This window comes from Sceloporus occidentalis, unplaced genomic scaffold (genome assembly GCF_023333645.1).
Source record: "Sceloporus occidentalis isolate IW3139 unplaced genomic scaffold, rSceOcc1.0.p SCAF_3, whole genome shotgun sequence".
NCBI lineage: Eukaryota > Metazoa > Chordata > Lepidosauria > Squamata > Phrynosomatidae > Sceloporus > Sceloporus occidentalis.
In genome coordinates, this window is record NW_028316983.1 from 166,701,236 (window position 1) to 166,714,415 (window position 13,180).

General features: G+C 38.8%; 1 protein-coding gene across 2 annotated transcripts in view; it reads right to left on the bottom strand.

The window, feature by feature from the left end:
* The window catches only part of JARID2 (jumonji and AT-rich interaction domain containing 2), a 245,075-nt gene that overhangs the window by 121,099 nt on the left and 110,796 nt on the right, over positions 1-13,180 (bottom strand). For both annotated transcript variants that reach the window (XM_089516789.1, XM_089516790.1), the window contains exon 2: positions 1,475-1,610. In XM_089516789.1, the coding sequence (XP_089372915.1) occupies positions 1,475-1,610 (136 nt within the window). The remainder of the gene's footprint in view (positions 1-1,474; positions 1,611-13,180) is intronic.

A 13,180-nucleotide genomic window follows, 5' to 3' on the forward strand; every position in this document is an offset into this window, starting at 1 on the left:
CAGGTGTGGAATGTTAATACTCTTTCATGTGGACTACAATAGCCTATTTAAAAAGTTAAACATAGTCATTTCATAGCCTCTACAAACACCTACTAACAATATTTGCCAACCATATCACTTAATTTCCCCCTCTTTCATAAAAAGGTTGGACTAATTCCTATGGAGGTAAACCTAAAAGTAATCCTAAATAATGCAAAATTAATGAGGTTCTGCCAATAAAATCTGCATGCATTCTGTCCATTAGTGTAATTTGCCAAACAATATTTAGTTTCAGCAAAGCATCATTTAGAATTTCGGAGTTCTGCTCCTCATCTGTTCTTCTCTGTGTGTGAGCAGTTCTGAGAGCAAAAACTAGGTTAAACCCGCTTCTCATCAAGTCTACTTTGGGAGAAATCAGATGCCATAAAATCTCAGTCATGCTCTGTAACCTGGCACTCCCTCAAAGCTTTACAACACAAAGTTCCTGCGCATCACGCCTTCAAGGCCTCCTCTCCTCCCTTCAGACTATCGTGGGGGGAAAGCCACAATAGAGCAAGAAACTTTCCTAAAGAAACTGACAGAATATCAATTGAACACCGACATTATAGAAAACAGGCAGCTAAAGCTACTTTGTGTACTCTAGGCAGGCAGAAATGGTTTGCTACTAAAACATGATTTTCAGATAGATGTTTCACATTTTTACCAGGCTGAGAAATCAGAGGGAGTTTCTTTATCAGAGACTTTGTAAATTATGGAAGATATTCCCACCTATTTGTATCTTTATTAATAAAACACTGTATTTCTCAATGAGTAAGTGGTGAAATACGATGCATCAAAATTAGTGCAAACAGAGGTACAAGTAATTTATGCAAGAAGCCAACTGCTGTTTTAATGTTTGTAAACGTGCAGTTACTCAGACATTAGGAAAATGATCTAGACATGTCCAAAGCAACTGCTGTGGTTGTCAAATAATTGCTGTTCAGAATGAGCACTAATATATATAATAGCACTTTTTTTTACTGAACAAAATCAAAACTATTTTTGATGAAATGAACGCAGCAGATTGTTCAACATTAGGTTGAGATAATTTGTAAAGGGCCACATTGTGAAGTCTGCATTTACAATACATAATATGAGTGAATACAGAGAGCCAGTTAAGGAGTGGTAACTTAACTATGGTGGTCATGCAGCTTCATAGAAAGCCAGTCATCTGTATCATTCCCTCATGCAATGAAAAGAATTTGTCACTCCACCGCTTCCCTGGATTTCCAAACAGTGCTAGAGTAAAATGGACTCAATCTTGCTCAGGTGGAAACAAGTTGTACTTATTAAAGAGAGTGAGGATGCTAGATATATAGGAAATATTTTCTCCCATTCAACCCACAGACTGCACATACAGGAGGAGGGGGACACAAGATCCAAGACCCCTGCATTGTGACTACCAAACAGAACATTCTGACCCAGGGTAAGGCATATATCCTGAGAAAAGACTCACCATTTACGCCTTTGAGACTCCCATGAATGCCATCGCCATGTTGCCTCTTCTGTGCGTTCTTGAATTCCTTTAGGGATAAGTAAAGGACTTTCCGTACCACCCTTTCTTCCGACCATGGAATTCCATCACTATCATCCTATTAGGACAAGAAAAAGGAGAGGCAGAAACTTATTTAATATTCAAACATTTAAACACACACACATAAAACTTCTTAGATGTCAAAAGGAGATTAATTTTTTTTTAAAAGCCTTATAGAATTGTTCTGAGGCCTTGTTCTCCTTCTGGCAGCAGGCTAAACCTTTATTATTATTATTATTATTATTATTATTATTATTATTATTCAGACAAGCTTTTAAAACAGAAAGTTTTTAAAGAGCAAGGCTATAGGATGCTGTACTGTTTAATGGAACTTTTTTAAAGAGCTTTTCAAAATCTTTTAAACTGAATTTTACTCTTTTATTGAAGTGTGACAGCACTTAGTGTGCTGCAAATAGTTTAATTCTATTTTAATGTTCTCTTTTTGTATTGTTCTTTCAAATTATGAACCACTCTGAATTTCAATTTTTTGGGGAAAGAAGAATATAAATATAATAAACAAACAAACCAATTAATTAATAAATAAAAACCCCTGTGAAATTTCTAGAATGAAGGATTATTTTTGAGGGAAACATCAATTCACTCATGAAGCTGTTGCCATCAGCATTAGCTTAAGCAAATAATTTGTCCTGTTTCGGACTCCCTTTGAGTTTTGTATTCCCTTACTCTGACACATCAAGATTTCTTAATCTTTTTCTATACTCTTGTCTTCCTATCTTCTTATATAATTCTACATATCCCTGAAACAACTTTCCCCTTTCCACTCAATCAATTCATCTGTCTACTTCTCATATAAAAACACACTCCTCTTTTTATGCACTGCAAAAATAATGCAGCTTGACACCATTTTAACTGCTATGGCTCAGTGCTATGGAATTTTGGATTTGTTTTGTGAGATATTTAGCCTTCCCTCTCAGAGCGCTCTGGTCCCAAAACATACTGTACTATAAATTCCATAGCACTGAGCCATGGCAGTTAAAGTGGTGTCAAACTGCATTACCCCTGCAGCGCAGATGCAACTTATAAGTCTTTCCTGGGCAATGCTAGATATGTCTGTTTCATATTTTCTGTTACCCTCCCAAACTTGATTGGCATAGGGATTCCTCCACTGTAGATACACTTGTGACAAAACAACCATGAGCGCATAACAGTGTGCAAAGAAGCACACATACCACCACCTGTGCAGATATAAAATCACATGTGACCTGGCCCTCAACCGGAAAAAAATGCTTTTAGTTACAAAATAGTGATGTTTGGCTATCTTTCTTCAACTGTTATATTGTCGACCGTTGACATTCACAAGGGTTAGGGGCACAAGACCCCCTGCGAAAGTCAAAATTCATTATTGAGAGCAGTGCACGCGTGCGCACCCCCATCTGCCTTCCGAAGCCTCAAACAGCTCTAACAAGCTCCCTGAGGCGTTGGAACAGCAGAGGAGCTTGCATTCGCGGCTCCTTCCTTCCCTTCCAAGGCTTCAAGGTCTGGGGTGTTCTCTGGAGCCTTGGAAAGGCAGGAAGGAGGGCACATTTACTTTCCCCAAACCCCTTTCCAAGGCAGAGAGCTGCTTGGGGAAAGAGGCAGCTCTCCGTCCTGGAAAAGGGTGGGGGATTATGTTCCCCTAACCCCTTCCCAAGGCAGAGAGCTGCATGGGGAAAGCGGCAGCTCTCTATCCTAGAAAGGGATGTGATTGCACGCACCCTTCCCAGCTTCTCCCTCCTGGGCTTTTCCCCACCCTGAGGGAAAAGCCAGAGAGGGATGAGGAGGAAGAGTGCATGCTCAGCGGCCTCGTGAATAATCGAAATCATGAGTGTCAAAGCTGCAAAAGTTGAGGGACAACTGCAGTTTTCCAGTTTTGCTGACTTTTTAGGAAACTGTTCCTGGTGATAGAGTTTCTCAAGGGCTGCCAAGGGAGAAGATTAGAGTTTTCTGGACGACCTCCATTTCAGAAAGAATAACCTAAGTCATTGCCACAGTTCAGAAAGACATCAAAACATGAGTATCAGTGATCCAATCCAGAGGACAAGAACATTTACACACTGCATGATAAATATGGTTAAGAAGATATTTTTTTAAAAACTTCCTTTGGGGATGCCAGAGAGAACTTGGGGACTTGAAGCAACATGCAAAGCCAATGAACAACAAGCATAAATGTTTATTTTCAATTCTATGACAGATTACTTGACTGGGGGAAAAGAAAAACATGGAGCAAAACAGCAGTGATAGCAAAGCAAGTTAGCCATTTGGCAGAAGATGATCATTACACACTAGGGAAACACGGCTGCACTGCAATAACAGAGATTTATGCCCGCATTACTTTGAACATGAAGCGTATGCAGTGAAAATGACAGCATTTCACTTTGCAAAGCAAGCATGGCTTACAAAAACTTAGTGTTTGCTATTTTGCTACACAGAGCCAAGAAGGGATAGGGAAAATTATGATGGTAAACCCGACAATTAAAAACCATTATTCTCACTAACAGCACATAATTAGCTGTTCTCCTGTTATTCTGATGGCACAGATGAAGATGAAGCATGGAGAGAGCTGACGTTCTTGTGGTATCCTTCTTGAAGAAATACGACAAGTATTAAGCCTAAAATCTTCAGAATCTAATCATAATTACAGTTACAATCATTCGATCATATTTACAGGTGACACTATTGGACAATGATACCATACAAAATAGAAGACTTGGGAGAGCTATATGTTGAGATCTTTCACTCAACAAATCATAAGAAAGTGGAATGGCTCAAACTGCTCTTTTTGTATGAGAAATGTTCAATAAACTCCATTTGTAATATTGTAACTACTTACAGTTCTTTAATGCTCACAAGTAATATTTCTGGTCACTTGCTATGATTAAATGATCATAAGCAGAACCTCAACTTGTCTACTCTACAACAAGAGAGAGTAGTTTACATCAACTGACACTAGATGTGATAGAGTTGGTATACAATGGGACCCCAAATCCTGGCTTGTTTGAGAGCAACTAACAAGAATCTCAGATTTGGATGGTGTAGTAAATTATCAGTTTCTAGTTGTTTCATCCATTCACCAGTAATAATGAAGTAGAAACGAACATGCTGCACACGTCACAGTGTACCAGATAAGACAGGTATTCTCACTTCTTGCTACATGTGAACACAGTCAATGCAGTCATCACCAAATACTATCTACCCTTATTATAATGATACTATGCATTAGCTACTTTCCATGGAATTAAAATAAATTACAAGCTCCTGCTCAAAGGTTTACAATCTAAATCTAACCAAGGCAGAAAAGGGGCAGGGAGATTGACGTAAATAACATTGGGATGACTGAGTCTTCATACAAGTTTACATTCATAATTCATAATCACTGAAACGGCATTCTCTTTTTAGTAACACATGTTTATCTAAAATGCAATGCATGTAGAATTTTGTTAGAAAACAAAAACCTTACAATCTAATTAACTAACCTGAAATCTAATTATTTAGAATGCGAAGCCAGGAAAACACAGCCAGTGGTACTGTCTCATTGGCAGAGTGAAATCTGCTGATGGGATTAATTTTTAAATTATTCCTGGCACACACTGATCTGCAGAGTTAGTGACCTACGAAAGTTACAATCCATCTTCTGGGACATCAACACCATCAGTCTAACACAGAGGACATTGAAAAGGAGACAGAAACAAAAGGTATTTCTGACATGTTGTTGCTCTGGTTGTGGGCAACTTGTCCTTTAGAAGTTGGATTAAAAGGAAATGTGTCCCATCTGTAGACACTGGAAGATGTAGCTGCCTAGCTACAAGAATACGTGATAAATGTTTAAAACCAAGTCTGTATAACAGCAGCACTGGAAAACGCATGCAGATTAATCTGTTCTACCAACCAAGACCTCCAAAACTAATTCCACAACAATTCTTCCTGCTTTACTATGATGGATTTTGTTTGCTTTGTTTCATTTGACTGTTTCTTGTAAACAACACTGAAATTCTTTAGGAGTGCAAGGTGGCGAGTTAATTCAATTAACAAGCACTGCAATCAACCAATTACTATTCTCATCCTTTTAACACTATGGTTTGAGAACTGAGTAATGACAAAAACAGTTTTTTATCATATTTCCATTTACCATCCTCACAATAATGTCTTGCAAAATAAACAAACAGTATTGCTATGAAACAATTTGTTCTGTGAAGGTGAAGCAGAAGTAGGTCAAGGTGAGCATGGTACATCCACCAATGATTTCAGAACCCCACCTTTGTGGCCCTGTAAACCTACTGTTAATCCCCTCCAAAACTCCTAATCCCTCATTTTTAAAAAATGGTGAAATTTTCAGACAATTTTTACCCCTCCAAACATGTGAAAATATGTTTAAAAGTTTAAAAAGCCTCCTCCAAACATATGGAAACATGCAGTTTAAAAAGGAAATCCCAACAAGCATCCCAGAACTCTGTAGTACTCAAAAAACAAAAACATTCTCCCCTGCAGTCCCTCTCAAAATGGTGACAGAAAGTGATGTAACAACATATCCTGTCACCATTTTTAAAGGGACGACAAAGGAAAACAGAGGGTTGAGCTTGCTTTGGGAAGATACAGTCCATGGAGGTTCAGCACAGAAGTTGGTCACTGCCTCCCCGCAAGCAGTCGCCCATCCCTTTCTGTAAATAAATGAAGCTTTAATAAATGTAGTGGCTTAGCGGTTAAGATGCCAATTCTGTCAATTGGTAGATTGGAAGGTTGGTAGTTTGAGCGCTGAGTGCTGCATGATGGCGTGAGCTCCTGTCATTAGTTCCAGCCTCTGCCAACCTAGCAATTCAAAAGCATGCAAATGCAAGTAAATAAATAGGTATCACTCCGATGGGAAGGTAACAGCGTTTGGTGCAGTCATGCTGGCAACATGATCACCAGAGTCGTCTCCAGACAACACTGGCTCTTTGGCTTAGTAATGGAGGTAAGCACCACCCCTTACAGTCAGTTACAACTAGACGTTCATGTCAAGGAATTACCTTTACTTTACTTTACTTTTCTAACTTAATTATAAGAGTAATATAATCCTGCTATCAGGCTACTGGACTATACAACTGCTTCACTTTAAAAAGATCATGACTTTTCCTGTTGTTTCCTTAAGTTCTTTAAAACCAGCCTTCAGCAAACAAGAAACAGCATCTGGAGTCTCCAGCCTTCCAGGTTATCAACTTTGAATGCAGCACACCTGGAAAGCAGGTTTTCTGTCAGTTTATTTATTTATTTAATATGCCACCTTGCTCCCAAATTGGACCAACAGAGGCCCAAAAGACACTTTAAAAAGCTATACAACTTTAAAAAGTTAAAAACACAAAATCATTAAAAATATGAGAAGCTAAAAGTAGAAAGCCATTAAAAAATATACAAAAGCGAACACCTCAATAAGAAGCCTGGGGAGTACAATTACATATTAAAACCCTGCTATATAGTCTTGTATTCACCTACTGCTTTGAATTTTAAGCAGAACTGAAGACTGAGCTTCCTTTACTCCAATCCCAAAGGCAGTTTTACATACATTTGGAGTTTTCATTATGTTTGGATGAGAGAAGATCCTCCGCAATCAGGAGAAAGGGGCTCACTCACATCTCTGATATCCAGCAAGGATTTTCCTTCGACCTTCAGTTTATTAGCCTTTATAAATCTCTTTTCTAATCATACAAACTCCAATGCAATGAATAATAAAATGGCGACAAAACACTAAACAAAAACAGAACCAAGTAATACTAACAACTGCTTTGCTCTCTGTAGGTTGGGGTCTTCCTCCCATAATGCAGAGACAAAACTGAACTATGGTACATGCTAAACAGTATGTGGCTGAGGCAAGATTTCAGCAGAGGATTTTCTCATAGAAAGCATAATCCCTTTAGAAAATACTAAACATCTTTTTTATTCTGACATGTACAGCGGGCCCTTGGTATCTGCTGCGGTTTGGTTCCAGGACCCTGCATGGATACCAAAATCCATGTTTGCTCAAGTCCCATTAAATACAATGGCATAGTAAAATAGGGCCCCGTATAGAAAATAGAAAAATCAAGGTTTGCTTTCTGGAATTTATAATTTTGGAATATTTTCAAGCCATTGATGGTTTCTATGGATACGGAAGGACAACTTTTGGTCCAATCTTCTTCTGATATTTTAGGTTATTTTCAATAATTCTCTTTCCTTTAAATAGCATTTCACTGTTTGAATTATTTGTTTATATTATACAACATTTCCTTTTATAGAAAGTAAGACAGAAATGTCTTTTTCTAAAAAAAATTAAAGCCTTTGAATAATTTCAAAAGTAGTTGTTAAAGAACAGGGGCTTGCACCTGGAGAAACAAACATCAAATACATCTGGGGAATCAGTTTTGTAGTTCTGTAGAACCAGACTGATATTTCTATATACAGTATTTACATTGCCTGGGTGAGGTTAAATACTGGTCATGTTGAAGAGTTTTAATAATTAATGGATTCAAAACAACAACAACAACAAAAAGAACCAAGTACATAAATATATTTTTATCAAGCCTATCAAAGGTGTGTTAAAATGTGTGCAAACATTTAAAAGCTACAGATCTCTTCATTAGCACATTTTTGGGCAGAATTCAAATTGCTGGTTATGACCTATAAAGCCCTCTACATCTTAGGGCTAGACCAGGGGTAGGCAACCTTTTTGACCCGGGGGCCGGGTTGCTGTCCGTCAGACAAGTCGGGGGGCCGAAGCAAAAAAATAAAATAAAAATAAATAAATAAATAAATAAATAAATAAATAAATAAATAATTTTTAATAAATAAATAAGCCGGGACAAATGTAGGACAAAAATTTAAAATGGAGGACACACAAAAAATCTGCTGGTTTTTTAAAAATGTTAATATAAATGCATGTTTCTGAGGCTTCTATAGACAATTGCCCCCCTGCTCCCCCTTGCCCGCCGCTTGCACTCACTTGTTCCTCCTTGCCCCCCTTGCCAGCCACTTGCACACACTTGCTCCTCCTTGCCCCCTTGCCAGCCGCTTGCGCCCACTTGCTCCTCCTTGCCCCCCTTGCCAGCCGCTTGCGCCCACTTGCTCCTCCTTGCCCCCCTTGCCAGCCGCTTGCGCCCACTTGCTCCTCCTTGCCCCCCTTGCCAGCTGCTTGTGCCCACTTGCTCCTCCTTGCCCCCCTTGCCAGCTGCTTGCGCCCACTTGCTCCTCCTTGTCCCCCTTGCCCGCCGCTTGTGCCCACTTGCTCCCCCTTGCCCGCCGCTTGCCCCGCGTGCAGAGGCCCCGCACGCTTGCGCTGGAGGCCAAAGGCCCCGGCGGCAATCTGCAGCAGGGCTGGGCTGGGGCTGGTCCCTAGGCCTCGGCAGGCCGCATGCGGCCCGCGGGTCGTAGGTTGCCGACTCCTGGTCTAGACTATCTGAAAGACTGTATCCCTCTATTTGAGCCTGACCACATTCTTAAAGTCTTTGAGAAGAGGCTTTCCAACACTGCCACAGGTCCATCTGGCAAGGACATGTATGTGGCAAGGCCTTCTTGGTGGCTGCTCCCAGACTGAGGATTCCCTTGCACAGAAGGCTAGAGAGCCTCTTTTTCTGCTCTCATTTTACCAACAGGACCTTTTTATTTAAAGACCTCTTCATATAAGCAGACATTTCAGGATTAATTGGTTGTGGAATCTCTGACCTACAGCTCCCAGAATCCCCTAGCACTGAGCCAGGACAGTTAAAGCAGTCTCAAACTGGATGCAAACAAATAGCAGTGTGTTTTGGATCTTACTGTTCTTTAACATTTTAAACACTCCGTTTTAAGCCATATAATGCTTTCACTTTGTTGTAAGCCACCCAGGGACAAAGGCTGGATATTAATTAAATAAATAATCATGTAAAATGTTATTTAACAAAAAGAAGCGAAGAGGATCTGCAGAGATTCATACTAGGTTTTGTCAGTTTCAAGCACTTTCAAAAAATAATGGATCAAACATTTCAAGACTGCAGAGTCTTCCTTCTTCATGCTATCCTGGGAAAACACGTAAACAACATGACTACTTTCGAGTCAATTATTTCTTTGATGATTTCTTAAGTCTGATTCAATAATTCCTTTGATTTCAATGATGTTGCAATTTTAAATATTGCCACTGTACACCCTAGGTAACTGATAAGAAGACAGCAATACTGGAAATAGTTAAAATTATTTGTCTGCATCAATCAATTGATCTAAAGTATAAATTCCACATCAATTCATTTCTTCCACAGAAAAGACTGTCTCACAGTCTTCGGATCAGGATTATCCCATAGAGTTAATTTAGCATAGTCATATAAATCAGACTATAATTTACAAGTGGTCATATATTAAATCTTGCTGGCACCAGAGAAGAAATGGAACACCACCCTTTATTGCAAAAATGAACAGAACCAAAGGCAGTCCATACAAAAAGAGGTTTCAAATAAGTTGTTCCACAATTGCCTAAGGAGGACTATCTGAATTTATTTGTGTATGAGATATTCTTTTTGTTAAAAATTAAATCCACCTTCTGAAAACAGGGGTTGCATCCTGTTGAGTGAAAAATGACATAGTGAAGGCTGCCACATAATTTTTCTAAATATATTATTGATTTTCTGACAGTAAACCTGAGAGACATATAATGAGCAATAGACAAATCCAGAGATATTTAGGTGAGCGATGTAGAGAGATTCACCTTAATCATTTGAGTAATAGCTTGATGAACCAATATGCCCAAACACCTACAGGTTGAATCCCCCAATACCTAAGACCAGAAGTGTTTTTATTTTGGATTTTTTTTTAGATTTTCAAATATTTGCATATACATAAGGAGATATCTTGAAGAAGGGACCAAAGACTAAATATGAAATTTATTTGTTTCATATACACCTTATACACATAGCCTGAAGTTAATTTTATGCACACTATTTTTAATAATTATGTGCATGAAACAAAGTTTGTGTACACTGAACCATCAGAAAGCAAAGTTGTCACTATTCAGCCTCCCATGTGGACAATTCTGGATTTTGGAGGATTTCAAATTCCAGAATTCCAGATAAGGGATTCTCAATCTGAAGCAGTTTCTGGATACCTCCAAATAAACTTGCCATGGCAGTGGCATGTAGCCGGGGCTACAAAAATTAAGTTTACAGCATTTACATAATGTCAATGGCTTTTCAAAGGAGTTACTGTAAACTAATAATCCATAACCCATTTATGGTAAGACTAGTGTTGAAGTTTTTCTATTTATCCAAGGAAAACAAAGATAAAAACTGAAAGGTTTCTCCAGTAGAGACATAAGGCTGTGTTCAGGTACTTTCCCAATGCACCTTATAATTTAATTGTTCTTTTAAAAATCTGCTCAATTAATCAACATTCAGAAAGATTGCTACTCCATGTGCATGCAGACAGAGAAAGAACTCCAAATGAGACTGAGAAACTTACAGAGTGCACCATGTACAAGGATTTCCACATTCTTTTTTAAGGACAAGGAGGAAACTCTATCTTCCACAAAGAGAAGGCACAGGAAGGCAGTTTTGAGACATGTGTGGTACACTTCATCATGCAGATGCGGGGAGCGGGGGGAAGGAAGCAGTTGTGTACACGGCTCTAGATCATATCCTCCTTTTCTACCAGAACATATGCACTGCCTCTCAAAAAATCTACCTTTGACTTGGCCCCAAAGTTAGCACACAGCCACTAAATTCAATGGGACCTAAGGTAGTCATGACTCAAATCCCAATGATTCTTAGGGATCTACTTTAAGTATAACTAAGTATGGAAGTGAGAGCAAGTGTGGTATAGTGGTTTGAGCGTTAGGCTATGACTATGGAAACCAGGATTTGAATCTCTATTCAGCCATGGAAATCCATTGGTGCCCTTGGGCAAGTCACACAATCTCAGAATCAGAAGTGAGCAAAAGCAAAGCCCCTCTGAACAAATCTTGCTAAGAAAATACCATGATAGGGTTGTCTTATCTGGCCCACTGCAAAGGTACTCTGAGGTAACTGTTTTCTCAATTTCAGCATCACTAGATAGGGAAAGCTGAGAAGACAAGCAGTTCTTCAGACAAGGTAGATTCCCCCAAGCCATCCAAAGATATCAGGCTTAAAAGGAGTCAAGATTTGTTGGCCTGACTACATGCACAAAGTTTATTTCAGTATCACAAGATTAAATGACTGAACTTTTAAAAAACAGGCTTTGTTGTCAGTAAACTGCAGTTGAAACTGGATTGGAGATGCTGGCTGAGAAACTATTGCCTGCCCTAGTCTTGAGTATTCTAGCAAATGATGGTTTTATTTTGTTTTTAAATAAATATATAAATATATATTGAACAGCTGCCAATTCAGATCCCTGAGACAACAGTCAATGCAGCCACATGTTCAAAGTTAAATGAAGATCTAAGAGGACACAGGGACACAACCTCATCCAGCTGCTGATTCAAGGATTATATTTATACCAAAGAAATCCAGGCATATTTCTTTATTATGCATCTCTAGTGAATCCAAATACTGAAATTGGGTTGTTTGGGAGGAGAGGTTTTATAGCTCAAACTATAGTTTTTGTGACGTTGAAGGCTTTTGTGCCTCAATGATCTTCCAGACAGAATTGGGACATATCACATATTATATTATAATAATTATTATATTTATTATATTTATTTATATCTCACTTTCCCCCCAGAATTGGGACTTAAATCAGTTTAAAAGAACAATACAACTGAAGACATACAAAAAGATAGTATTAAAGAAGAATTAAACTATTTGCAGTATTAAAACAAGTTAACTTCAATAAAAGAATAAAAAGCAATTTAAAAGTTCTTTAAAATGCTCTTTAAAACAGTTCAATACAGCACTCTACTAGCACATTCTTTAAAAACGTTCTGTTTTAAAAGCCTGGATAAAAAAGTTTTAGCGTGCTGCCAGAAGGACAAGAAGAGAAGCATTTTGGCGTCCCTGGGAAAGGAGTTCCAAAATCTGGGGGCAGCCACCAAGACGGCCCCTCTCACATCCCTACCAACCATACTTGGAATGGTAGCTTTTAAAACACCCCTTTTAATTTTGTTTATGTTGCTCTGAGGAATTCCCCCTGGAACCTATTCTTTTAGTCAGCACTGATGGATATAATCAAAGTATCATAGCCTAAAAATATTACTGCTAGTTTTGTTTACATGCAACCAGCCTATATAGCTTGTGCTGCATTTTCATGATTATGGAGAATGCCACACTATAGTCAATTTGGCTTGGTGAAATTATTGCACCAGTTATGCTCCCAACTTGTTGTTTGTTGTTGTGTGCCTTCAAGTTGTTTATGAGTTATGTTGACCCTAAGGTAAAGCTATCATGGGGTTTTCTTGGCAAGATTTGTTCAGAGGAGGTTTGCCACTGCCATCCTCTGAGGTTGAGAGCATGTGACCTGCCCAAGGTCACCTACCCAGTGGATTTCATGGCCCAGCGGGGAATTAAATCCTGGTCTCCAGAGTCCTGGTCCAACATTCAAACCACTATTTCACACTGGCTCACATTACTAAATTATTAAATCTTAAATTACTAAATACAATTGTAAAACATTGTTATCAGCTCAACATACCAATATGGAAATCATGCCAGCTGAGGGTTAATCTACTGGGGAGATTATATGTTT